Below are 27,660 nucleotides of genomic sequence, written 5' to 3'. Positions count from 1 at the left end.
AGTCTCTCAGGACACGGCCAGGAATGCCGTCGGGACCCGGGGCTTTGCGTCCATTGGTCCCTCTGAGGGATCACCTCACGCTGTCCTGGGACAGTGTCAGCACCTGGTCGCCGGGACTTGGTGGGGTCTGCTATGCTGGAATGCTGTTGTCTGCCTCGAAGCGGGCGAAGAAGTAATTCAGCTGGTTCAGCAGAGTGGTGGAGTTCTCGCAGGTCTGTGGAGAGGGCTTGTAGTCTGTGATGGTCTGTATCCCACGCCACAGGTTCCTGGTTTCTCTGCTGTCTCTAAAGTGGTTGGCGATCCTCCTGGAGTGCTGTCTCTTGGCTATCCTGATGCCGCGTGACAGGTTGGCCCTGGCTGTCCTCAGGCCCAGCTCATCGGCAGCATTGTAGGCAGCGTTCCGAGCCCGAAGGAGCCTATGGACTTCACCCGTCAGCCATGGCTTCTGGTTGGCCCGAATGGTGACAGATCTGGTGACAGTCACGTCATCCATGCATTTCCTCATGTAGGAGGACTCTGTTAGTCTGTGTACTCTTGGAGGTATGTGGTGTTGTCGTAGGTGGCCGCTTGTCTGAACATGTTCCAGTCGGTGTTGGAGAAGCAGTCTTTGAGTGCCTCTGACGACCCACCAGGCCACTGGTTTGACGACTTTGACAAGTGGCCTGTATGTGGGCATTAACATGATAGTGGAGTGGTCCGAAGCTCCTAGGTGAGGGAGGGGGTAGGCTTTGTAGGCTACTTTGTGTGTAGTGAAAACATTGTCCAGAATTTTGTTACCTCTAGTCAGAAAGTTAATGTGTCCATGGAGTTGAGGAAACACGCTTTTCGGGTTGGTATGGTTGAAATCGCCCGGCAGGATAAGGAAAGCATCTGGGTGGGCTGTCTGTTGCTCACTGATGTGCTGGTAGAGTTCATTCAATACTGCGCTCCTGTTGTTAATTGAGCTCGGGGGGATGTAAACTTCTACCAGAAGTATGGCACTAAATTCCCTCGGAATGTAGAATTGCCGACATTTTATGACCATAAGCTCCATCAGTGGTGAGCAGTGTTTGCATACCACAACAGCTTTGCAGCACCAGGCATCACTGATGTAAACACAGAGTCCCCCACTGCGAGTCTTCCCCCCCTCGGCGAGCGCTCTGTCTGCCCGGAAGCTAGTTAGCTGGGCTAGGTGGATGGCACTGTCCGGTATGCTGTCGTTCAGCCATGTTTCCACAAACACAAGGGCACAACACTCACCCACGGTCTTGGAAGTTGAGCGGAGAAGTCTTATGTAGTCCATTTTATTGTCCATCAAGCGTACGTTAGCCAGCGTGATGGTAGGAATGGTCAGCCGGTGGGGGCTAGCCGTGAGCGTAGTGCGGATACCTCCACGCTTCCCCCTCTTCTGTTTTCTCATACAGTACTTGTAGCGCCTCCACTCTGGATTGGGTGCAGGAGTGGGGGTCGGTGGAGGAGTGGGGGTCAATGGACGAGTGGTGGGCAATGACCGCTGCGTGTTCACGCGCCGCCATCTTGGGAAAAAAAAACAATAATAAAACAGATGCTCTATAAAAATATGTACATGTACACCTGGAGAGAATACTACATATGTTAGAGAGAGAGAAACACAGCTACCTACTAGCTGGCTAGCTAGCTTTCTTTCTACTTAGCTTTCTATTAGCTATATGGCTATCTAGGTGGCGAGCTATCTAAGCTGCTATATGTTGGCTATTAGCTATCTACTAGCTGGCTAGCTAGCTTACTATCTATTTGAGTTACTTCCGGGTTGAGTGAACGTGTGGCTGTCGCTGCTCACCCACAGAGAAACTGATCCTGTGACTGTAAAGTGACCTTGAGAATTTTGAAAGGGGTTTAGAAATCAAATGTATTATTATTATAATCAGGCAGGACAATAGAAGTAATCAGTCAGGACAATAGAAGTAATCAGTGTAGCCTCAGAGATTAGTATTCTTCTCCCCCCCCCAACCTGAGAGCAGGGACCTATCATAGCAGAGTCTGGCACCGCCACGTATGGACAGTAGGAATATATATAGGGCCAAAACTATCAGCAAATTTTAGGTCGCTGACGAAGCCTCTTGGATAAGAAGCGAAACGTCCGACACCTTCAAAGAAGTACAGATGACGGCTGAATAAACCTTCTCATCGATGGACCACTCCTGTACGACTGAGAGCTTACACAGACCTACTCAACCAGTTTTTCTTGGTTCCATCAGAAACGACACCACGTGATACACACTCTTGATTGAACCCTGTGTGTGTTTGTAGATGTGAATGAGTGTGTTGCTTCTCGAGGCGTCTGCGCTCCTGGTCAGTGCGTCAACAATCCAGGCAGCTACCGATGTGTTTGTCCACCTGGATACAAGACAGACGCTCAGAAGACCAGCTGTCAAGGTGATAGCAAAGTGCACTTTTAGGGCTGGCTAGGTCATCGTGGTTCTTCCACTCCAGTTTCTCCTCCACACATTTGTTGGGCACCATTTTAATAATAATAATACATTTGATTTATAAGCGCCTTTCAAAACTCTCAAGGCAAGTAGATAGCAAATGGATAGCAAATAATAATAATAATAATACATTTGATTTATAAGCGCCTTTCAAAACTCTCAAGGTCACTTTTCAGTCACAGGTTTTTCTGTAGATAGCCAGCTAGACAGTTAGCTAAATAGCTAGATAGCCATATAGCTAATAAATAGCCAGCTACATAGCTGCCCGCTAGCTAATAGATAGCAAGTAGATAGCAAATGGATAGCCAATAATAATAATAATAATAATAATAATAATAATAATAATACATTTGATTTATAAGCGCCTTTCAAAACTCTCAAGGTCACTTTTCAGTCACAGGTTTTTCTGTAGATAGCCAGCTAGACAGTTAGCTAAATAGCTAGATAGCCATATAGCTAATAAATAGCCAGCTACATAGCTGCCCGCTAGCTAATAGATAGCAAGTAGATAGCAAATGGATAGCCAATAATAATAATAATAATAATAATAATAATAATAATAATAATACATTTGATTTATAAGCGCCTTTCAAAACTCTCAAGGTCACTTTTCAGTCACAGGTTTTTCTGTAGATAGCCAGCTAGACAGTTAGCTAAATAGCTAGATAGCCATATAGCTAATAAATAGCCAGCTACATAGCTGCCCGCTAGCTAATAGATAGCAAGTAGATAGCAAATGGATAGCCAATAATAATAATAATAATAATAATAATAATAATAATAATAATACATTTGATTTATAAGCGCCTTTCAAAACTCTCAAGGTCACTTTTCAGTCACAGGTTTTTCTGTAGATAGCCAGCTAGACAGTTAGCTAAATAGCTAGATAGCCATATAGCTAATAAATAGCCAGCTACATAGCTGCCCGCTAGCTAATAGATAGCAAGTAGATAGCAAATGGATAGCCAATAATAATAATAATAATAATAATAATAATAATAATAATAATACATTTGATTTATAAGCGCCTTTCAAAACTCTCAAGGTCACTTTTCAGTCACAGGTTTTTCTGTAGATAGCCAGCTAGACAGTTAGCTAAATAGCTAGATAGCCATATAGCTAATAAATAGCCAGCTACATAGCTGCCCGCTAGCTAATAGATAGCAAGTAGATAGCAAATGGATAGCCAATAATAATAATAATAATAATAATAATAATAATAATAATAATAATAATAATAATACATTTGATTTATAAGCGCCTTTCAAAACTCTCAAGGTCACTTTTCAGTCACAGGTTTTTCTGTAGATAGCCAGCTAGACAGTTAGCTAAATAGCTAGATAGCCATATAGCTAATAAATAGCCAGCTACATAGCTGCCCGCTAGCTAATAGATAGCAAGTAGATAGCAAATGGATAGCCAATAATAATAATAATAATAATAATAATAATAATAATAATAATAATACATTTGATTTATAAGCGCCTTTCAAAACTCTCAAGGTCACTTTTCAGTCACAGGTTTTTCTGTAGATAGCCAGCTAGACAGTTAGCTAAATAGCTAGATAGCCATATAGCTAATAAATAGCCAGCTACATAGCTGCCCGCTAGCTAATAGATAGCAAGTAGATAGCAAATGGATAGCCAATAATAATAATAATAATAATAATAATAATAATAATAATAATAATAATACATTTCATTTATAAGCGCCTTTCAAAACTCTCAAGGTCACTTTTCAATCACAGGTTTTTCTGTAGATAGCCAGCTAGCCAGTTAGCTAAATAGCTAGATAGTCATATAGCTCATAAATAGCCAGCTACATAGCTAGCCCGCTAGCTAATAGATAGCAAGTAGGTAGCAAATGGATAGCAAATAATAATAATAATACATTTCATTTATAAGCGCCTTTCAAAACTCTCAAGGTCACTTTTCAGTCACAGGTTTTTCTGTAGATAGCCAGCTAGACAGTTAGCTAAATAGCTAGATAGCCATATAGCTAATAAATAGCTACATAGCTGCCCGCTAGCTAATAGATAGCAAGTAGATAGCAAATGGATAGCAAATAATAATAATAATAATAATCAGAATCAGAATCAGAATCATCTTTATTGCCAAGTATGTAGAACACACAAGGAATTTGTTTCCGGTAGAACACGCTGCAGTAATATCGTCGTCAAAAAAACTGCTAAGTGGCACTATACAGTTCCATTTTGGCTACTGTTGAAGAGTTCAAAGAGTTAATAGCAAATAATAATAATAATAATAATAATAATAATACATTTCATTTATAAGCGCCTTTCAAAACTCTCAAGGTCACTCAAGGTGACTTTTTCTGTAAATAGCCAGCTAGACAGTTAGCTAACTAGCTGGCAAAGTGAAAGGGAAGAAGGTGGAAGAGAGGCATTGGGTTTGCTGGAGAGATAGAGCTGGGTGTCATCCGCATAGCAATGAAATTGCAAATGGACTCTTGGAATGAAAAATACTCTCCATATTTCCTTAACAGTGGTCTATAGTCTTTAAATTATTCTAATAAAACATTTGGCTGGCTGGCTATCTCGCTAGCTAGCTATTAGCTATATGGCTATTTAGCTGGCTATCTGTTAGCTAGCTAGCTGGCTGTCTGGCTCTCCGTTAGCTATCTAATGGCTAGCTAGCTAGCATTTTATTTATTTGATTTATTCCGGGTTGAATGAACGCTGGCGCGTGTGGCTGCCGCTGCTCACACACAGAAAAACATATGCTGTGACTGTAAAGTGGCCTTGAGAGTTTTGAAAGGCGCTTAGAAATGTTTTATTATTATTATTATTATTATTATTATTATCTATTAGCTGTCTCGCTAGCTCTCTTAGCTATATGGCTGTCTAGCTGGCTAGATATCTAGCTAGCTATCTACTTGCTATGTATTGGCTATGTGGCTGGCTGGCTATCTCGCTAGCTATCTATTAGCTATATGGCTATCTAGCTGGCTAGCTATCTAGCTGGCTGTCTATTAGCTAGCTAGCTCGCTTTCTATGTTTTTGAGTTACTTCCGGGGTGAGTGAACGCTGGCGCATGTGGCTGCCGCTGCTCACCCGCAGAAAAACATCTAACAGTGACTGTTAAGTGACCTTGAGAGTTTTGAAAGGCGCTTAAAAATGAAATGTATTATTATTATTATTATTATTATTATGATGATGATGATGATTTTTATTTTTATTCTTATTATTATTTATGCTCTTGCCTCCCCCCATCTACTCCCCCCCTCCCCAGACGAAAATGAGTGCGAGGATCCCCTGCTGTGTCCTGGTCAGGAATGTATAAACAATCCCGGTTCGTACCGCTGCGTGTCCTGTCACCCGGGATTTGGACTTCTGAACGGACTGTGCACAGGTAACATTGTTCACGACACCGCACAAAAAAAGACGCCAAATATTTTGCGCTATGTACATTTTGCGCCACGTTTGTCTTTGCATGGTCAGACATGGACGAGTGTGTTCAAGCTCCATGCACCAACGGTCAATGTGAAAACACTCCCGGAAGCTTCCGATGCCTCTGTCGCCATGGTTACAAGCTCAACAACAACAACAACACCTGTGCAGGTCCAACCGCAACACCATAATATGTCCCCATTGCGACGTATGCTTCTTTGTGTCAGAATCAGAATGATGTCGATTGGCCAAGTATGTAAAACACACAAGGAATTTGTGTCCGGTAGAAGACGCTGCACTAGTATCATCATAAGAAAAATGGAGGCACTATACAGTTCTATTTGGGTTACTGTTGAAAGAGTTAATGGCGACCGATGGATGGGGGAAGAAGCTCTTTAAATGTCTGCTGGATTTGGGGAGTCACTGTAAAAGGTGGTGGGCAGGGTGCGAAGGCTCCACTCGGATTTTTTGCGCCGTTTGTTTGGACTGTTGAAAAAAAGATCAGAATCACAATCGTCTTGATTGGCCATGTATGTAGAACACACAAGGAATTTGTGTCCGGTAGAACACACTGCACTAGTATCATCATCAAAAAATTGCAAAGAGGCACTATACAGTTCTATTTGGGTTACTGTTGAGAGAGTTAATGGCAACCGATTGGGGAAGAAGCTGTTGAAATGTCTGCTGGATTTGGGGAGTCGCTGGAAAAGGTGGTGGGCAGGGTGCGAAGGGTCCAGTTGTATTTTCCGCGCCCTTGTTTGGATTCTTGCAGTGTGCAAGTCCTCGAGAGCGGCTAGGGCGCTGCCACTGATTTTTTTTCCGCCGTCCTGTCCGTTGTGTCCAGACATAGACGCGTGCGCAGACGCGTCTCAGGGTGCGGGTCAGATTTGTGTCAATTCTGCGGGCTCGTATCGCTGCGTGTCCTGCCGCCCAGAATACGCACTGACCAACAAACAGTGTATTGGTAAAACACACCCACATTTCATCAAAATGGACCCCAACACACAAATCTGTCGTCTTGATCAGACGTGAACGAGTGCGAGGACGCCGCGCCGTGTCCGGGCCAGCAGTGTGTTAACAGCGAGGGCTCTTACAAGTGCGTGGACTGTCGCCAAGGTTTCCGGGCCGCCAACGGAGTGTGTGAAGGTACACGCGTCCATCAGATTGATTTCACCTTCAATTGATGGAGAAACACCTCCAAAATGAGTCCGGCGAGCACTTTGATGTGTGTGTCGTCTCAAGTAGTATAATGTAGAGCTAGCTAGCTATCTATTTTATATCTAGTTGCTGTCTGTTAACTGTCTAACTATCAAGATAGCTAGCTAGCTATTAGTTATATATTAGCTACCTAGCTAACTTGATCTATATGAGTTATTCCCGGTTGAACGGGCTCATTGTTGCTGGCTACCTGGCTAGCTATCTATTTGCTATCTAGTTGCTATCTATTAGCTGTCTAACTTGCAAGCTAGCTATTCGTTATCTATTATCTAGCTCGTTAACTTGATCTATTTGAGTTATTCCCGGTTGAACGGGCTCATTGTTGCTGGTTACCTGACTAGCTATCTATTTGCTATCTAGTTGCTATCTATTAGCTGTCTAACTTGCAAGCTAGCTATTAGTTATCTATTATCTAGCTAGTTAACTTGATCTATTTGAGTTATTCCCGGTTGAACGGGCTCATTGTTGCTGGTTACCTAGCTGGCTAGCTATTTCCTATCTAGTTGCTATCTATTGGCTGTCTGACTGGCTAGCTAGCTGGCTATCTATTAGTTATCTATTAGCTAGCTGGCTAACTTGATCTATTTGAGTTATTCCCGGTTGAGTGAACGCTGGCGCATGTGGCTGCCGCTGCTCACCCACAGAAAAATGTATCCTGTTACTGTAAAGTGACCTTGAGAGTTTTGAAAGGCGCTGATGAATGAAATGTATTATTATTATAAATATGTATTGTATTATGTATTGTATGCAATGTATAATTAGTAGTAGTAGGAGCTATCTATTAGCTAGCTAGCTTTCAATGTTATTTGAGTGAGTTACGGGTTGAGCGAACGCTGGCGCATGTGGCTGCCGCTGCTCACCCACAGAAAGACTTTATCCTGTGACTGTGAAGTAACCTTGAGAGTTTTGAAAGGTGCTTATAAATGAAATGTATTATTTATTTATTTATTTATTTATTTATTTATTTTCACATCTGGAATCGAGCGTCCTCCCCCCAAGCAGTGGGGTCTCTGATGACCAGCTCGCGTAGTAGCGTCATCACGCGATACAGTTCATGCAACGTGTTGAATGTCAAATTCAGATGACACACGCACCAGCGTTCACTCAACCCGGAAGTAACTCAAATAACATTGAAAGCTAGCTAGCTAATAGATAGCTACTGCTACTAATAATAATACATTGTATTTATAAGCGCCATTCAAAACTAGGACCTCGCTAATTTTGGAGGTGAATGTCCCGCAGATGTGGACGAGTGCCTGAGCGGGTCGACGTGCGAGGGGAAGCGCCTGTGCGTCAACACCGCCGGCTCCTTCCGCTGCGACTGCCTTCTGGGGTATCGAACCTTCGGCCCAGGGAGGCCGTGTCGAGGTGAGTCCGCCCCATTCCGCGGTCTGCTGACGAGGCCGCGGTCTGACAGCTCACGAGTTTGCAGACATTGACGAATGCCTGGAGGAGAACTGGTGCCCCCCCACGGGCGAGTGCATCAACACCCCGGGCTCCTTCAGGTGCGTCTGTCCTAAAGGATACGCCCTCATGGAAGGCCAAGATGGCGGCAACAAGACGTGCGTCGGTACGTACGCTTCCCTCTTTAACGAGCGCCGGGACGACGGGCTCCTGACACGCCTTTACCGTAGACGTGGACGAGTGCGCGAGGGCCAACCTGTGCGCCGACGGCGAGTGCGTCAACACCCGAGGGTCCTTCATGTGCCGATGCCGGCAAGGATTCGTCAGCACCCCGGAGAGCGACGCCTGCCTGGGTACTAGTGATGTGGCGTTCGCGAACGACTCGGTTCTTAGACTGAAGTGAACCAACAGAGCCGGCTCCTAACAAGGAGCCGGAAATGGGAGCCGACTTTTTTTTAATAATAATAATAATAATAATAATAATAATAATACATTTGATTTCTAAGCGCCTTTCAAAACTGTCAAGGTCACTTTACAGTCACAGGATCAGTTTTTCTGTGGGTGAGCACCGGCAGCCACACGCGCCAGCGTCCGCTCAACCAAGAAGTAACTCACACAGATAGAAAGCTACCTAGCTCGTTAATAGATGATAATAATAATAATGATAATAATAATAATAATAATACATTTGATTTCTAAGCACCTTTCAAAACTCTCAAGGTCACTTTACAGCCAGAGGATAAGTTTTTCTGTGGGTGAGCAGCGGCAGCCACACTCGGCAGATGGAAATCTAGCTATCTAACTAATAACTCAAATAGATAGAAAGCTACCTAGCGAGCTAATAACTATTCCCTGCCCCCAGTCTTCAGTTCAAGCCGCATGTGATTGGTCAAGATCGGTGGTAGAGGAGTGAGGGGAGAATTACAGACACACGCAGCAGTGATCTATGCAATTCCAAGCAGGAAATATCCCCATTGTTGGGCTATTAAAGGCTTGTGATTCTAAAAAGACTTTGTCAAAGAATCATATATGACAAAGAACGTGCTGGAGTCCAAGAATGGCTCCAAAAAGTCACCACAGGGAAAATACAAGTTCATCGATGCTTTCTGTGCACATATAAATCAAGCCATATAACAGTGTCTGAAAAAACGTCTGTCCGGACGCCCGTGGCGTGCAAATTTTGAACGAAGATTTCGAAATCGGAACAAATTATTCAGATTTCAAAATCTTCGGTTCGTTTGGCAATTTGCATCCTCGGCACGGCAGCCAATCGGAAGCCTGCTTCGTGCTTCTGGACTTTCCCGAGCATTATAAGGTCGTGCATTTGCATATGATTTTGCAAAGTAGACGCCCAGAACCTCAGCCCCAGAGAACAGATTCAAAAGAAGCTAACAAAATTTCTGACGCTACAAAATGTAAACGTACATTATTCCGTGACTGTAAAGTGTACTTGAGAGTTTTGAAAGGCGCTTAGAAATTAAATATATCATTATTATTATTATTATTAAAAGCGTGGTGGAAAGAGGAGTTCACATGGCTTGTAGCAGATGACGTAATGCAAACATTGTATTGTTTAACATGCCGAACAGTGTACGACAATTGGAGCAAAATCATCCGCAAGGGATATTTACCATCAATTAAGCAAGGGAGCATTTGTGGTAGGTACATCTTTAATTAAAAAAAAATCCATAATACTTTACCTGTACCTGCAATAATATTATTTTTTTTTTTTTGGATTAGTCGTCTTATTGTGTTTCAAGTTGTGAAAAATGGGGCAGGCAATTTTATGACCGGGCAGGCAACTTTTCAGAGTTGTCTGCCCTGGTGTCCGCTAACTTTTCAACGTTTCAGACACTGCATATAAATAAAAATATTTGATATAGTGTATTTTTTTACACGAGTAATTCGTTTTTCACGTAATTTGGATTATTAGTCTCGCAATGGAGAAATTTACATTTTCACAGCAGCAAAGTGAAGAAAGTTTTACATGATTTTTGGTAGTTAATTTGAAAAACAAAAACAAACTGAAGAGCCATTTGGGAGCCAAAAGAGCCAGATCCTTTTAGTGAGCTGAGCCAAAAGAGACGGAATTCCCATCACTAGTACACATATAAATCAAGCCATTTCAATACATTCTTTGATATAGTGTATTTTTTTTACACGAGCAAATTGTTTTTCACGTAATTTGGATTATTAGTCTCGCAATGGAGAAATTTACATTTTCACAGCAGCAAAGTGAAGAAAGTTTTACATGATTTTTGGTAGTTAATTCATTTAAAAAACAAAAACAAACTGAGGAGCCATTTGGGAGCCAAAAGAGCCAGATCCTTTTAGTGAGCTGAGCCAAAAGAGCCGGAATTCCCATCACTAGTGCACATATAAATCAAGCCATTTCAATACATTCTTTGATATAGTGTATTTTTTTTACACGAGCAAATTGTTTTTCACGTAATTTGGATTATTAGTCTGGCAATGGAGAAATTTACATTTTCACATCAGCAAAGTGAAGACAGTTTTACATGATTTTTGGTAGTTAATTAATTTAAAAAACAAAAACAAACTGAGGAGCCATTTGGGAGCCAAAAGAGCCAGATCCTTTTAGTGAGCTGAGCCAAAAGAGCCGGAATTCCCATCACTAGTGCACATATAAATCAAGCCCTTTCAATACATTCTTTGATATAGTGTATTTTTTTTACACGAGCAAATTGTTTTTCACGTAATTTGGATTATTAGTCTCGCAATGGAGAAATTTACATTTTCACATCAGCAAAGTGAAGAAAGTTTTACATGATTTTTGGTAGTTAATTAATTTAAAAAACAAAAACAAACTGAGGAGCCATTTGGGAGCCAAAAGAGCCAGATCCTTTTAGTGAGCTGAGCCAAAAGAGCCGGAATTCCCATCACTAGTGCACATATAAATCAAGCCATTTCAATACATTCTTTGATAAAGTGTATTTTTTACACGAGTAATTCGTTTTTCACGTAATTTGGATTATTAGTCTCGCAATGGAGAAATTTACATTTTCACATCAGCAAAGTGCTGAAAGTTTTACATGATTTTTGGTAGTTAATTAATTTAAAAAACAAAAACAAACTGAGGAGCCATTTGAGAGCCAAAAGAGCCAGATCCTTTTAGTGAGCTGAGCCAAAAGAGCCGGAATTCCCATCACTAGTGCACATATAAATCAAGCCATTTCAATACATTCTTTGATATAGTGTATTTTTTTTACACGAGCAAATTGTTTTTCACGTAATTTGGATTATTAGTCTCGCAATGGAGAAATTTACATTTTCACAGCAGCAAAGTGAAGAAAGTTTTACATGATTTTTGGTAGTTAATTCATTTAAAAAACAAAAACAAACTGAGGAGCCATTTGGGAGCCAAAAGAGCCAGATCCTTTTAGTGAGCTGAGCCAAAAGAGCCGGAATTCCCATCACTAGTGCACATATAAATCAAGCCATTTCAATACATTCTTTGATATAGTGTATTTTTTTTACACGAGCAAATTGTTTTTCACGTAATTTGGATTATTAGTCTCGCAATGGAGAAATTTACATTTTCACATCAGCAAAGTGCTGAAAGTTTTACATGATTTTTGGTAGTTAATTTGAAAAACAAAAACAAACTGAAGAGCCATTTGGGAGCCAAAAGAGCCAGATCCTTTTAGTGAGCTGAGCCAAAAGAGCCGGAATTCCCATCACTAGTGCACATATAAATCAAGCCATTTCAATACATTCTTTGATATAGTGTATTTTTTTTACACGAGCAAATTGTTTTTCACGTAATTTGGATTATTAGTCTCGCAATGGAGAAATTTACATTTTCACAGCAGCAAAGTGAAGAAAGTTTGACATGATTTTTGGTAGTTAATTAATTTAAAAAACAAAAACAAACTGAGGAGCCATTTGGGAGCCAAAAGAGCCAGATCCTTTTAGTGAGCTGAGCCAAAAGAGCCGGAATTCCCATCACTAGTGCACATATAAATCAAGCCATTTCAATACATTCTTTGATATAGTGTATTTTTTTACACGAGCAAATTGTTTTTCACGTAATTTGGATTATTAGTCTCGCAATGGAGAAATTTACATTTTCACATCAGCAAAGTGAAGAAAGTTTGACATGATTTTTGGTAGTTAATTAATTTAAAAAACAAAAACAAACTGAGGAGCCATTTGGGAGCCAAAAGAGCCAGATCCTTTTAGTGAGCTGAGCCAAAAGAGCCGGAATTCCCATCACTAGTGCACATATAAATCAAGCCATTTCAATACATTCTTTGATAAAGTGTATTTTTTACACGAGTAATTCGTTTTTCACGTAATTTGGATTATTAGTCTCGCAATGGAGAAATTTACATTTTCACATCAGCAAAGTGCTGAAAGTTTTACATGATTTTTGGTAGTTAATTAATTTAAAAAACAAAAACAAACTGAGGAGCCATTTGAGAGCCAAAAGAGCCAGATCCTTTTAGTGAGCTGAGCCAAAAGAGCCGGAATTCCCATCACTAGTGCACATATAAATCAAGCCATTTCAATACATTCTTTGATATAGTGTATTTTTTTACACGAGCAAATTGTTTTTCACGTAATTTGGATTATTAGTCTCGCAATGGAGAAATTTACATTTTCACATCAGCAAAGTGAAGAAAGTTTTACATGATTTTTGGTAGTTAATTAATTTAAAAAACAAAAACAAACTGAGGAGCCATTTGGGAGCCAAAAGAGCCAGATCCTTTTAGTGAGCTGAGCCAAAAGAGCCGGAATTCCCATCACTAGTGCACATATAAATCAAGCCATTTCAATACATTCTTTGATATAGTGTATTTTTTTTACACGAGCAAATTGTTTTTCACGTAATTTGGATTATTAGTCTCGCAATGGAGAAATTTACATTTTCACATCAGCAAAGTGCTGAAAGTTTTACATGATTTTTGGTAGTTAATTAATTTAAAAAACAAAAACAAACTGAGGAGCCATTTGGGAGCCAAAAGAGCCAGATCCTTTTAGTGAGCTGAGCCAAAAGAGCCGGAATTCCCATCACTAGTGCACATATAAATCAAGCCATTTCAATACATTCTTTGATATAGTGTATTTTTTTTACACGAGCAAATTGTTTTTCACGTAATTTGGATTATTAGTCTCGCAATGGAGAAATTTACATTTTCACAGCAGCAAAGTGAAGAAAGTTTTACATGATTTTTGGTAGTTAATTCATTTAAAAAACAAAAACAAACTGAGGAGCCATTTGGGAGCCAAAAGAGCCAGATCTTTTTAGTGAGCTGAGCCAAAAGAGCCGGAATTCCCATCACTAGTGCACATATAAATCAAGCCATTTCATTCTTTGATATAGTGTATTTTTTTTACACGAGCAAATTGTTTCTCACATGATTTTACATGATTGTTGGTAGTTGCTTAATTTAAGCAAAAAAAAAAAAAAAACGAGGAGTCATTTGGGAGTAAAAACACCCGATCTTTTTTGTGAGCCGAGCCAAAAGAACCGGCTCTCTGAAAGGAATCGGAATTCCCGTCACTACTCGGTACGCGGAATCGTTTGCGGCCAAAATCCGCGGACGCTCGCTCATCTAACTCGCTCAACCTAACGAGTCTGCGCGTCTTTTTCAGACGAGGACGAGTGCGCGTCCATGCCCGGCGTGTGCGGCTCGGCCCGATGCGCCAACCTGGAAGGCTCGTTCGCGTGCCAGTGCGACGCGCCGGGAGAACGCTTTGACGCGGCCACTCGCCGATGCCTGAGCGCGGCGGAGGCGGTCCCCCTCCTCCGTGCCTCGCCCTCGCCCACCTTCCACGCGGGTGACTTTGAGGTGCCGGCGCCACGTCCGGGTGAGCTGCGCGACTGCTACTACAACAGCGAGTCGTCGTCGTGTCACCTGCTGGCCGCCAACACCAGCCGGCAGGAGTGCTGCTGCACGCTGGGGGACGGCTGGGGCCTGGGCTGCAGGTTCCTGGCGTGCCCCCCCGCCAACTCAGGTGAGGGCCGGTCGGCGAGGTCGCGGAGCCGCGTTGCCGGGTGACGTCACTCACGCCCGACGTTTTCCCCGCAGCCGATTTCCTGGCGCTGTGTCCCAGCGGCAGAGGATACGTGAGCGGCGGCGAGGCCGACTTCAGCTACGCAGGTGGGGGCATTTAGGGAGCGGTCGCCGGGACCGGTCGCCAATTGACCTTTTCTCTCCCCCCGTCAGACGTGGACGAGTGCAAGCGCTTCCATCCGCAGGTGTGCAAGAACGGCGTTTGTGTCAACAACATTCCCGGTTACAGCTGTTACTGCTCCAGCGGATTCGTTTACAGCGTCGAGCTACTAGAGTGTGTCGGTACGTATTGCGTATTAATGCTGTACTGACGAGCTGAAACCCCAGTACAGTGATACCTCGGCTTACGAACGCTTTAGCTCACGAACCTTTCGCCTTACAAACATTAAATTCGCAATAATATAATTTTGGCATAGTTTTCGTCACCCCCTTTATTTGAGTGCAGACATAGTTTGTTATCAAGTGGAATACTTTTGCTAATATGGGACAGAAAAAGACCCCACCACAGGCTAGTGTTAAGCCGAAGAGGACACAAAAGAAAATGACGGTCGAGCAAAAGAAGGAGATCATCAAAAAACACCAACGAGGTGCGCGTTTGTGTGACTTCGCGTCCCAGTACCATTAAGCTAAGTCGACCATTGCTACGTCTGGCTATGGGTGTTTCTGTGTTGTCTAACAATGGTCTCAGGCAATAGAAGAGGTTGAAAAACTTCTGTTGATTGGGATTAACAAAAAGCAGCTAGCAGGGGACAGTGTGAGTGAGGCTAGTATCAGAAAGCATGGCAACTTCACTTGGATGTCATCAAGAGGCAACTACATCAACGACCGTCACAAAGGTCAATAAAACAACTTGATTATGCAGTACAGTTTATTTCTTTTATTACAATACAATGGCACATTTATAATAATAATAATAATAATAATACATTTCATTTCTAAGTGCCTTTCAAAACTCTCAAGGTCACTTTACAGTCACAGGATAGGTTTTTCTGTGGGTGAGCAGCGGCAGCCACACGCGCCAGCGTTAATTCAACCCGGAAGTAAATAGATAGAAAGCTAGCTAGCCAGCTAATAGATAGCTAATAGATAGCCAACAGATAGATGGCTAGATAGCTAGCCACTTAGATAGCTATATAGCTCTCAGCCAGCTAGCTAGATAGTTAGTTAGCTAATACACTGAACCAGCGTTCACTCAACCCGGAAGTAAATAGATAGAAAGCTAGCTAACCAGCTAATAGATAGCTAATAGATAGCCAACAGATAGCCGATAGATAGATAGATAGATAGATAGATAGATAGATAGATAGACAGACAGACAGACAGATAGATAGATAGATAGATAGATAGATAGATAGATAGATAGATAGATAGATAGATAGATAGATAGATAGATAGATAGATAGATAGATAGCTGATATGTTTCGGCGTGTACTTCCGCCTTTATTAGGGTGTCACTGATGTTGTTGTGACACGCCGTGTGCTTACGTTGCTCTAGCGCATTTGTTGTCATATTTTTTAAGGCTTATTTAGTAGAAAAATATGTTTTATGGGGACCTGGGAACGGATTATTCTCATTTTAATGGTTTCTTATGGGAAATAAATGTTTGGCAGACGAGCTTTTCACCTTCCACACACTTTCTGGGAACCAAAGTTCGTGAGCCAAGGTATCACTTGTACACTTTATTTCTTTCATTACAATAAAATAGCACATTTATTATACATAAAATAAGGTAAATTTTGTGTCGTTTTAAGGCTCATTTAATAGAAAATTGTGTTTTATGGGGACTTGGGAACTGATTATTCTAATTTTAATGGTTTCTTATGGGAAATAAATGTTTGGAAGACAAACTTCGGCTTACACACACTTTCTGGGAACCAATTAAGTTCGTGAGCCAAGGTATCACTGTAGTTTATTTCTTTCATTACAATCCATTAGCACATTTATTATACATAAATAAGGTATATTTTGTGTAGTTTTAAGGCTTATTTAGTAGAAAATTGTGTTTTATGGGGACCTGGGAACGGATTATTTTCATTTTAATGTTTTTTTATGGGAAATAAATGTTTGGCAGATGCACTTTTCGCCTTACACACACTTTCTGGGAACCAATTCAGTTCGTAAGCCAAGGTATCACTGTACAGTTTATTTCTTTAATTACAATACAATAGCACATTTATCATACATAAAATAAATTCTATTTTGTGTCGTTTTAAAGGACAACCAACACCATTTTTTGTTTCCTAACTGACATCAGAAAAACGTTTTAAAGCATCTAAAATACCCAAAACACGCAGGCTGATATTTTTAGTCAATTGAAAACACCAATGACAATGACTTAAAGTGTCCCAAAACTACTTCAAAATGAAACCGGAAATGGCCAGTTTCAGAAGGTCCCGCCCCCTTGTTCGTGACATCACGCCAAGTCGTCTTGACTTGCTCGAGAATCAAAACAATGGTTTCAGATTCTGAGAAGATGCTTTCTTGTTACTCATCCAGTTATGAATATGATTCAAATGGTTTTGAAGAGGAAAGCATAAATGTTTGCAATCGATTAAAGAAGTATCATTTTGAGGCATCTGGACTCCAATGTAGCGCCCAGAAAATGCACATGACGGCGCCCAAGCTCCGTTGGAAATGGTCTGATTTGTCTGCTGGGAATTTGTGTCAACTAGTATCAAATAGTAGTCTTGGTGCAACACACAACGATTCTCCATCGCATTATTTATGTGTTTTCCTTCTAATTTCGCCATCAGCACGAATCAACATGATGTTTTCAGACCAAACAAAGTACCCAAAATGCATTGTATGTCGCTTTCTCGGTCAGTGACAAGACCTACCGTGACATCACGGTAGGTATCGTCACTTGGTCGCCCTCTTCTGGCTGTTTTTGGTGCTACATGACGTTTTCAGAACAAACAAGCACAGCAAAATGCATTGACGTGATAGAAGGACTGCTACAATGTGTCCTTTTTTTCGGTCAGGGGCGTTCGTTCAGTGACGTAACGTACGGACGGTCTTAAAACGTAAAATATAGCAATATGCTGTGGAATCTTTGTAAAATACACTCAGTAGAAGTCATTTGAAGTTTTTTTACAAATTATTTTACAAATAATGGACACAACTTGTCCAGAGACGTCGGTTGTCCTTTAAAACTACACAAATATATACCTTATTTTATGTAGGCTTTTCTAGTTGAAAATTATGTTTTATGGGGACCTGGGAACATATTATTCTCATTTTGATGGTTTCCTATGGCAAATAAATGTTTGGAAGACACACTTTTCACCTTACACACACTTTCTGGGAACCAACTCAGTTCTAAGCCAAGTTATCACTGTATTTCTTTCGTTACAATCCAATAGCACATTTATTATACATAAAATAAGGTTGCTTTTGTGTAGTTTTAAGGGTTATTTAGTAGAAAATGATGTTTTATGTGGACCTGGGAACTGATTATTCTCATATTAATGGTTTATGATGGGAAATAAATGTTTGGAAGACAAACCTTTTGCCTTACACACATTTGTTTATTAAGTTCTTGAGCTGAAGTATCATTGTCCATGCGTCCCCATTGGTCTGTCGGTGTCGCGGACCCCGACCAATTTGGGATGAACGCAAAGTGCGGTGGAATCCCATTTCCGTGAGGTTTTCGCCGTTTGGTTTTGACCTTGGCGCCGCGTTTGTGCTTCTCGGAGATCTGGACGAGTGCGAGCAGGAGAGTTGCGAGGGAGGCTCGTGCATCAACACCCCGGGGTCCTTTTACTGCGGCTGCCCACCGCCTCTCGTGCTGGACGACACGCAACGAAAGTGCGTCAACGCCTCTCACCTGGCGCCCGGTAAGACGTCGGTCGCGTTGGATTGGTCGCAAAGCTCTTCCGTCGCTCATGCATGCACGTGTCTTCCCTGCCAGATGACAACTTGTCGGTGTGCTGGCAGACGGTGACCGCCGGGCTGATGTGCCAGAGTCCCCTGGTGGGGGCGCAAGTCACCTTCAGCGACTGCTGCTGTCTCTACGGTCAAGGCTGGGGCATGGAGTGCGCCCTCTGCCCGCAAACCGACTCGGGTAACAAGGACGGCTTGCTGCCCACCCCAAAAATAAAAAACCTTTCTGGTCGATACTTTTCGGAGGGATTTTTGATGATTCTGGTGACGCTAACGTGGTTTGTTTTTTGCACAGATGACTTTGGCAGCCTCTGCAGCTCCTTCCCTGCCGTCGTCTTCCCTGACCCGGAAGCGCTTGGACCAAGAAGAGGTGGAGGTACAACACTTTTTTTTTCCATCGGCACCCTCCCCTGTTTGGCACATTGAGGTTTAGCAAAGCAACGCAAAGAAAAAAACATGTCCAGAGGTCTGACCAGCACTTTAAAGGACAACCGACGTCTCCGGACAAGTTGTGTCCATAATTTGTAAAATGGCTTCAAATGACTTCTACTGAGCGTATTTTAATAAGATTCCACCGCATATAGCTATATTTTACGTTTTAAGACTCGCGCTGAATATTCAGGAAGTCTTGTTTTTGAGTTGGTGACGAGTCCGTACATGACGTCAGTAAAGGAACGCCCCCTGACAGAAAAAAAAGACATATTGTAGCAGTCCTTCCATCACGTCAATGTATTTTGCTGTATTGTTTGGTCTGAAAACCTTGTGTTGCACCCAAAAGCCACCAGAAGAGGGCGTCCAAGCTCCATATGAGGAATTTATTAGCCTGTGGAAACGGAGGAGGTCACAGGAGGTCGCCATTTTGTGCCTCTTTTCTGGTGATCGTTTCTCCCCAATGTTGCCTCAAAATGGCATGGAACAAATTCTTTAATGGATTGCAAACATGTATGCTTTCCTCTTCAGAACTGTTTGAATCATATTCATAACTGGTGGATGTGTAACAAGAAAGCATATTGTCCGAATCTGAAGCCATCGTTTTGATTCTCAAGCAATGCAAGACGTCTTGGCGTGACGTCACAAACTGGGGAGGCCCAATTCGCAGCTCAATTTTTTGCAGATTTTGGACACTTGAAGTCATTTTTATTGGTGTTTTGCATTTGAATAAAAATATTAGCCTGCGTGTTTTGGGTATTTTAGATGCTATAAAATGTTTTTCTGATGTCAGTTAAGAAACAAAAAAGTGACGTCGGTTGTCCTTTAAGAGTTCATTGCGTTTTTAGGCAATTATTTAATAATTGATTAAATTAAATACTATTATTTAAAGTAATTAACTCATTCACTGTGTTGACTCCAGTGCCAGGGTTTTTGTCATTTTCACTTGAATTCCAGGACCCACAGAATATTGACTTTTAGGACTACATAAACATTCAATGCAACGTAACAAACCTTAGACTCTCTTCTTTCATCAGAAAAAAAGATATTGGTTGTTATAGCGCTTTAACAACAGCTGAAGCTGGAGCAAAGCGCTAACATGGACAAAAAGTGAAATGCTGCCCCTTGTGGAAGGGGAAAAACATTGCTAGAGGTCTGACCAGCACTTTATCGGCACCCAAGCATGAAAAAAAAAAAGAAACCTTAACAAATTAGGTTCACATTGAGGTTTAGCAAAGCAACCCCCTCAAAAAACATTGCCAGTGGTCTGACCAGCGCTTTATCAGCACCCAAGCATGAAAAACGAAACCCGAACAAATTAGGTTCACATTGAGGTTTAGCAAAGCAACACCCCTCAAAAAACCAGAGGTCTGACCAGCGCTTTATCGGCACATAAGCATGAAAAAAAACGGAAACATGAAGAAATTAGCTTCACATTGAGGTTTAGCAAAGCAACCCCCCGCCCCAAAAAAAATAAACATCGCCAGAGGTCTGACCAGCGCTTTATCGTCACCCAAGCATGAAAAAAAAAACAACGGAACCTGAAATAATTCAGTTCAATTTAATTCAGTTACAAAGCAACCCCCAAAAAAGAAACATTGCCAGAAGTCTGACTAACACTTTATCGGCACCCAAGCATGAAAAAAACAAACGAATTCGGTTTGCATTGAGGTTTAGCAAAGCAACCCCCCCCCACACACCCCCAAAAGAAACATCACAAGAGGTCTCACAAGCGTTTTAACTGCACCCAAGCATGAAAGAAACGAGACCTGAACAAATTCGTTCACATTGAGGTTTAGCAAAGCAAGCCCCCTCTAAATAAAAAACATCGCCAGAGGTCTGACCAGCGTTTTAACTGCACCCAAGCATGAAAAAAAACCCTGAAACCTGAACAAATCCGGTTCACATTGAGGTTTAGCAAAGCAACCCCCCCAAAAAAAAAACATCACCGGATGTCTGACCAGCGCTTTATCTGCACCCAAGCATGAAAAAAACCAAACCCGAATGGCACCCTACGTCCTATTTTCAATTCCCGAATCAATTTGTGAATGGCAGTAAATGAGTTAAGAAATGATGAAGTAAAAAGTTGTGATTTGTGGTCTCCTCTCCTCCAAGGGCCCCCCTTCCTCCCCCCGTTTAGCAATGACGCCTTCCCCCCGGACTATGACGATGACGATGACGACTACACCCCGGGAGGGGGAGGCGGCTACGATTTCCAGGGCGGGTCGGCGCCGGCCGACGGCTACCCTGGACACTTTGAGTAAGAGTGAAAAAAATTACGGTAACGCTAATGGCTAACGTGGCTCCTTCTTGCGCTACTAGGCAACTTCAACTTTTCAACAAAAAAATTGGAGGGCATATTTGAGATTTTTTTTTCCTAAACTGGAATTTATAGTGCCTCCATTTCGTCTGTGTCAGCTCTCAGTCGTACAGGAGTGGTCCATCGATGAAAAGGTTTCTTCCGCCGTCATCTGTACTTCTTTGAAGGTGTCGGACGTTTCGCTTCCCATCCAAGAAGCTTCGTCAGCAAACTAAAGTCTTACTGGTAGTTTCGGCCCTTTATATATATCCCTACTGTCCCGACATGGCGATGCCGGACTCTACTATGATAGGTCCCTGCTCTCAGGTTGGGGGGAGCAAAGGACGACTCCACTGATAGCTTCTGTTGTCCTGACTTACAACTGGCCTGATTGCCCAATTGGCCCTGGTATCACCTCATCAGCATGACTAATCCTATGTTCCCTAAGCAATCTATTGTACGAACGATCCAAATTGAACCTCACCCCACCATTACGGTTAAGGGAAGGATTTTGCTGTTTTATGAAAATCGCTTCTTTTACTCCCCTTTCAAACCATCTATTTTATTTCGCTAAGATTTTAACCTCATTGTCGTCAAATGAGTGGTTGCTAGCTTTTAGGTGCATATGTACTGGCGATTGAGGCCCACTAGTATTATCCCTGCGATTATTATTATTACTATCGTATTATCGTTTCATTTCTATGCGCTTTTCAAAACTCTCAAGGTCACTTTACAGTCACAGGAGAAGTTTTTTTCTGTGGGTGAGCAGCGGAAACCACACGTGTTGGATTATTTTTATCGTTCGCCCTTGGTTCATTGCTTCGACGGGTGTTGATGGAGATCGATGGTTAAATCATCAGGGAGCCAGGTCTTGAACAGAAAGTTGATTTAATTTGGGAGAGCGCGGGGACATCGCGGTGTCGGCCGCGGAGGGAGCATGGAGAGAGAGAGGAACGGGCTGCAGGAGTATTTATACGGCGCATAGTATATGACGCGACAGGATGTGACGTAATGAAAATGTGACACCATGTAAAGGAAGGCAGGATATGACGTATGAGGAAGTTCAAAATGTAAACAAAGATTACGGCCAACAACACGCACCAGCGTTCACTCAACCCGGAATAACTCAAATAAATAGAAAGATAGCTAGCTAGCTGGCTAATAGCTAGTTAATAGATAGCTAGCCAGATAGCTAGACATATCCATAGCTAATAGGGTAGAGTGAACGCTGGCGCGAATGGCTACCGCTGCTCACCCGCACAAAAAAATTACCAAGTTTCGAAATTATCAAGTGTCCTTGATAGTTTCGAAAGGCGCTTATAAATGAAATGTATTATTATTATTATTATTATTATTATTATTATTATTATTATTATTATAAGACAGGTAACATCCGATTTACGACTGGCGCGAGTTACGACCACCCGTACTTACGACCACGACCGCCAGACCTTTTTTTTTTTTTTAATTCTACAGCTGCCACCGCTACAGCCAGCAACGTGACAGAGACAGAGGTCCGTGCAGGATGATTTATTAAACTACAACACAAAGCGCTGATCGCAAAAAGAGGACCAGGGGAATACAAGTTGACCGCGGCCCGTTTTCGTACCCGCTGTCCTGAAGAAGGAAGTGGTGAAAGCGGGTTCTCCGTTAGCAGGGAGAGCCATGTTTGGACAGCTCGCATGCGTGGGAAGCCGTGCGTATTTGGGTCAGCAGAAAGCGTGTGCATCGACACAGTAAGAAAGATCGATAATAATAAAAATGATTAAAATGACACTAAAAGTTATAAGATTTATAAATGAACAGTCAACATTTTCGTATTCAATAGAAAACATTGCTTAAAAACAACAGGTTGACATCGTATACTATCCTGTCGCATAGGAGATGCCAGCGTGTCGTCGTTTGTTATGATCACAGGATCCTCGCATCAGCCATTTTGAATGCTTTTCGATTTGCGACCGTTTTGTTGGAACAGAACCCGGTCATAACACGGATGTTACCTGTAGGTAGTTAGCTTGATAGATAGCCAAAAGATAGCTCGCTAGATAACCAGCTAATTAGTTAGATAGATAGATAGATAGATAGATAGATAGATAGATAGATAGATAACAGCTAGTTAGTTAGATAGCTAGACAGCAAATAGATAGCTAGCTAGATCGCCATCCATGTAGATAGCTAACAAATAGCTAGCTTGATACATAGCCAATAGATCGATAGCATGATAACCAGCTATTTAGTTAGATAGCTCCTCCTCTTCTTTTTGGCTTTTCCCTTCAAGGCGTCACCACAGCAAATCAGTGTCCTCCATCTTTAGAGGTTTGATCAACATGTTTGTTTTGGCCAAGCCTTTACGTCGGATGCCCTTCCTGACACAACCCTCTGTATTTATCCGGGCTTGGGACCGGCACAAGAAGACTTATGTCCCTTTGTGGCTACAGAACAAGCAACTCGCTCAGTAAAAGACTCCCAAACACAAAATGGTCAGCGGCACAGCAACATTCAAAAAAGCAAAAACTATACTCACCATAGCTAATAGACAATAAATAGCTGCTAGATTGCCAGCCATATAGATAGCTAGCTTGATAGATAGCCAATAGATAGCTAGATAGATAACAGCTAGTTAGTTAGATAGCTAACAGAAAGCAAATAGATCGCCAGCCATATAGATAGCTAATGGATAGCTAGCTTGATAGATAGCCAATAGATAGCTAGATAGATAACAGCTAGTTAGTTAGATAGCTAATAGACAACAAATAGATAGCTAGCTATATACCCAGCCATACAGATAGCTAATAGGTAGCTTGATATATAGCCAATAGATAACTAGCTAGCTAGATAACCAGCTAGTTAGTTAGATAGGTAATAGACTGTGAATAGCTAGCTGGATAGCCAGCTAATAGACAAAAAATAGTTAGCTTGATAGATAGCCAGCTAGTTAGTTAATGGTGTTTTTCTTTGGTCTCCTTTAAACTATTGGATTCCTTGATGACATTTTTTTTTGGGGGGGGTGCTGCATGCTACTAGCGTAACTGTTCTTTCAACAATATTGCTAGTATCGATGAGAAGGTTTCTTCAGCCGTCATCTGTACAAAAGTGAAGGTTTCGGACGTTTCGCCTCCTATCCAAGAGGCTTCGTCAGCGAACTAAAGTCTGACTGGTCGTATCGGCCCCATTTATATATCCCTAATGTCCAGACATGGCGGCGCCGAACACAGCTATGATTGGTCACTACTCTCAGGTTGGGGGGGCAGAGGACCCCTCCCTGTGGCCCCACTGATTGTTCCTACATTCCTGACTAACGACTGGCCTATTACCCCCACTCCCACCGGTATCACCTCATCAGCATAACGACCCTCATCAGCATTACGAATGTTGCCTAACCTGTGTTGCCTGAGCAGGCTATTGTATGAACGATCCAAATTGAACCTCACCCCACCAAAACGGTTTAAAGAAGGATTTTGTTGTTTTATAAGAATCGCTTCTTTTACTCCCCTTTCAAACCATCTATGTTCTTTCGCTAAGATTTTAACCTCATTGTCATCAAATGAGTGGTTGCTAGCTTTTAGGTGCAAATGTACTGCCGATTGAGGCCCACTAGGATTATCCCTGCGATGTTGATAGTCTTTTTTTGCGAATTTGTTTAGTCTCCCCAATGTACTGCTCTTTACAATTTTCATTCTTACAATGTATGGAATAAACTACATTACTTTGTTTTTCCTTTGGTAGCCTATCTTTTGGATGCACTAATTTTTGCCTTAACGTGTTTATCGGTTTGAAATAAGTAGGAATTTAATAAGTAGGAATTTTATGTTGTCTGGACATTAGGGATATATAAATGGGGCCGATACGACAGTCAGACTTTAGTTCGCTGACGAAGCCTCTTGGATAGGAGGCGAAACGTCCGAAACCTTCACTTTTGTACAGATGACGGCTGAAGAAACCTTCTCATCGATGGACCACTCCTGTACGACTGAGAGCTTACACAGAAATATTGCTAGTAGTTGCGTATTTGGCTGTTTTGAAATCATAAAGTACAGGAAGCGGCGGGGACTGTTTTCTGCGGCGTACGAATCCGCACCATGTTGATGGAGTCGGCTGGTTTTGTGCCCAGCGAGGATTATTACCCGGGGCGAGCCTACGAGGACTCGCCGCCTCTCTACTTGGCGCCACTTCCTCAAGGCTCTCCTCCTTTTGACGAGGACGAAGAAGGCGACCCGTGGGGGCCCGGACCACCTACGTCGCCCAGGAGGCTGTATGAGCGTAAGTGGACCAAACTGCAAGTGCAACAAATCGGATCGGATTGGATCAGCCCACAGGTGTCAAAGTCAAGGCCCGCGGGCCAAATGCGGCCCGCCACATCATTTTTTTTCGGCCCGCAAAAGCAAATCAAACTTGTTAAATTCCATGATGATTGCTAAAATCTGAGCCAAAATTTCATATTTTTGGATGTCAACCACAATAAAAGTCATTATTCTTGACTTCAGATTTGAAAACGAGTTATTCATTAATTTGCTGTGTGCTCTATATGTAATATTTGAAGGGATTTAATCATCCTAATGGGTTCCCCAAATTCATAACGGCCCTCGAGAGGAAACCATAACTACAATGTGGCCCGCAGCAAAAAATGACTTTGACACCCCTGGATCAGCCCTTCTTAGTCCTGCAATGGAGAAATTGACATTTCTGTCTGTATGTCTTGCCCTCGCCACATTGGTTTAGATTATTATTTGTATGTTATTCGTACAGTAGTAGTATTTCGGTTTATAAAGCTCTTGGCTTACGAACTTTTCGGTTTACGAACGTTAAATTTATTAAAAAGTTTACCTTGGCATACGAACTATTTTTAGGGATACACACAGAGCGCCACAATGAGTGATGTGTCGTTCGCGAACAAGCCCGTTCTCCAAAAAAGAAAGTGGCAGCCGACATTTTTTTGTCCTCTATGCCCCACCCCCAGTCTTCGAGTAAAGCCGCGGAATTGGTCAAGAACGCAGCAGTGGGGGGGGGGGATTAAAGACAGGCAGACTACTATGAGTGAGAAAATGGATAGAAAACAGTGAAATTTGGACTTGTTTCAACTTTGATAGTTCAAAGGCAGAGTGTAGACTGCAAGGTTAAAATATCCCATCAATCAGGCTCCACAAATTACCTGCATAAACCATCTGTACACTTGATACAAAAAGCTATCAACCCAGCTAAACAGAACACAATTGATGAGGAACAAGGTAAAATTATCGCAGAGAAAGCACCTACAAGGGCTCATTCCTCAAGATGGTGAAAGAAGAAGGCTATTTTCCTCATCAAGTGTTTAATGCTGATGAAACCGGCCACTCCATTCCATCAAGCCATCAACGACCATCACAAAGGTAAATACAACAACTTTATTATACTGTACAGTTTATTTCTCTAATTAAAATACCATAGCACATTTCATATACTTAAAATAAGGTATATTGTGTGTAGTTTTCAGGCTTATTTAGTTGAAAATGATGTTTTATGGGGACCTGGGAACGGATTGTTCTCATTTTAATGAGTTCCTTTGAGAAATTAATGTTTGGGATACACACTCTTCGCCTTACACACTGTCTGGGAACCAATTAAGTTCGTAAGCCAATGTATCATTGTATATTGTTATTTTTACCATTATTATTATGGTTATGGTGATTATTATTATGGTTATTATGATTACTACCTAGCTGGCTATCTATTTTCTATCTATTAGCTATCTGGCTGGCTCACTAGCTATGTAGCTGGCGATCTATTAGTTATACGGCTACCTAGCTAGCTGTCTATCAATTAGCTATCTATTGGCTAGCTAGCGAGTTTTCTATCTATTTGAGTTACTTCCGGGTTGAGTGGACGCTTGCGCGCGTGGCTGCCGCTGCTCACCAACAGAAAAAAAATGTATCCTGTGACTGTCAAGGGACCTTGAGAGTTTTGAAAGGCGCTTAAAAATCAAATGTATTTTTATTATTATTATTTCACAGCAGCAAAGTGATGAAAGGAAAAAGTAGAAAAACAAAATACAGGAGCTGCTGTAGAGGCGGCCATTCTCGCGGCACCATCTTGAAGTCAATAGAACAACAAAAAAACTAAATAATATGACAACACAAAGATACAGTCATTCAATCTTAAGCACTTCCTGCACCCTCTTTGTTGCATGAAGCAGTTCTAGATCAAAGCGTCGTTTTCACTAGTGGATCATGGATGCCATGGCGGAATGTGCACGTCTGCTACAAGTTCAATATTGAAAGCAACTGTGTTGTTATGACAACCTTTTTCAAAAGCATTTTTACAGCAGCTCCTGTATTTTGTTTTCTACTTATTTCTTTCCTTTCCTCTTCCTTTCATAACTTTGCTGCTGTGTTACCTCCGGGTAGAGTGAACGCTGGTTGCTAGCCAGCGAGTAGATAGCTAATAGATAGCCAATGGATAGCTAGCTAGATAGCTAGCCACCTACATAGCTCCATGACGAATAGATAGGTAGTTAGCTAATACACTGAATGTCACTATTAAATACACAGATAGAA

General features: G+C 41.8%; 1 protein-coding gene across 2 annotated transcripts in view; it reads left to right on the top strand.

Moving 5' to 3' along the window:
* Positions 1 to 27,660, top strand: part of ltbp4 (latent transforming growth factor beta binding protein 4) — a 78,714-nt gene that overhangs the window by 48,108 nt on the left and 2,946 nt on the right. For both annotated transcript variants that reach the window (XM_089014503.1, XM_089014504.1), the window contains 15 exons: positions 2,269 to 2,394; positions 5,699 to 5,818; positions 5,908 to 6,027; positions 6,883 to 7,002; positions 8,317 to 8,442; positions 8,507 to 8,644; positions 8,709 to 8,831; positions 14,098 to 14,460; positions 14,535 to 14,606; positions 14,673 to 14,801; positions 18,216 to 18,356; positions 18,431 to 18,583; positions 18,698 to 18,778; positions 20,947 to 21,091; positions 25,242 to 25,390. In XM_089014503.1, coding sequence (XP_088870629.1) covers positions 2,269 to 2,394; positions 5,699 to 5,818; positions 5,908 to 6,027; positions 6,883 to 7,002; positions 8,317 to 8,442; positions 8,507 to 8,644; positions 8,709 to 8,831; positions 14,098 to 14,460; positions 14,535 to 14,606; positions 14,673 to 14,801; positions 18,216 to 18,356; positions 18,431 to 18,583; positions 18,698 to 18,778; positions 20,947 to 21,091; positions 25,242 to 25,390 — 2,106 coding nt within the window. The remainder of the gene's footprint in view (positions 1 to 2,268; positions 2,395 to 5,698; positions 5,819 to 5,907; positions 6,028 to 6,882; positions 7,003 to 8,316; positions 8,443 to 8,506; positions 8,645 to 8,708; positions 8,832 to 14,097; positions 14,461 to 14,534; positions 14,607 to 14,672; positions 14,802 to 18,215; positions 18,357 to 18,430; positions 18,584 to 18,697; positions 18,779 to 20,946; positions 21,092 to 25,241; positions 25,391 to 27,660) is intronic.

Source organism: Hippocampus bargibanti, linkage group LG14, assembly GCF_051943395.1.
Source record: "Hippocampus bargibanti isolate YZ-2025 linkage group LG14, ASM5194339v1, whole genome shotgun sequence".
Classification (NCBI taxonomy): domain Eukaryota; kingdom Metazoa; phylum Chordata; class Actinopteri; order Syngnathiformes; family Syngnathidae; genus Hippocampus; species Hippocampus bargibanti.
This window is presented reverse-complemented; position numbering and strand designations above follow the sequence as displayed.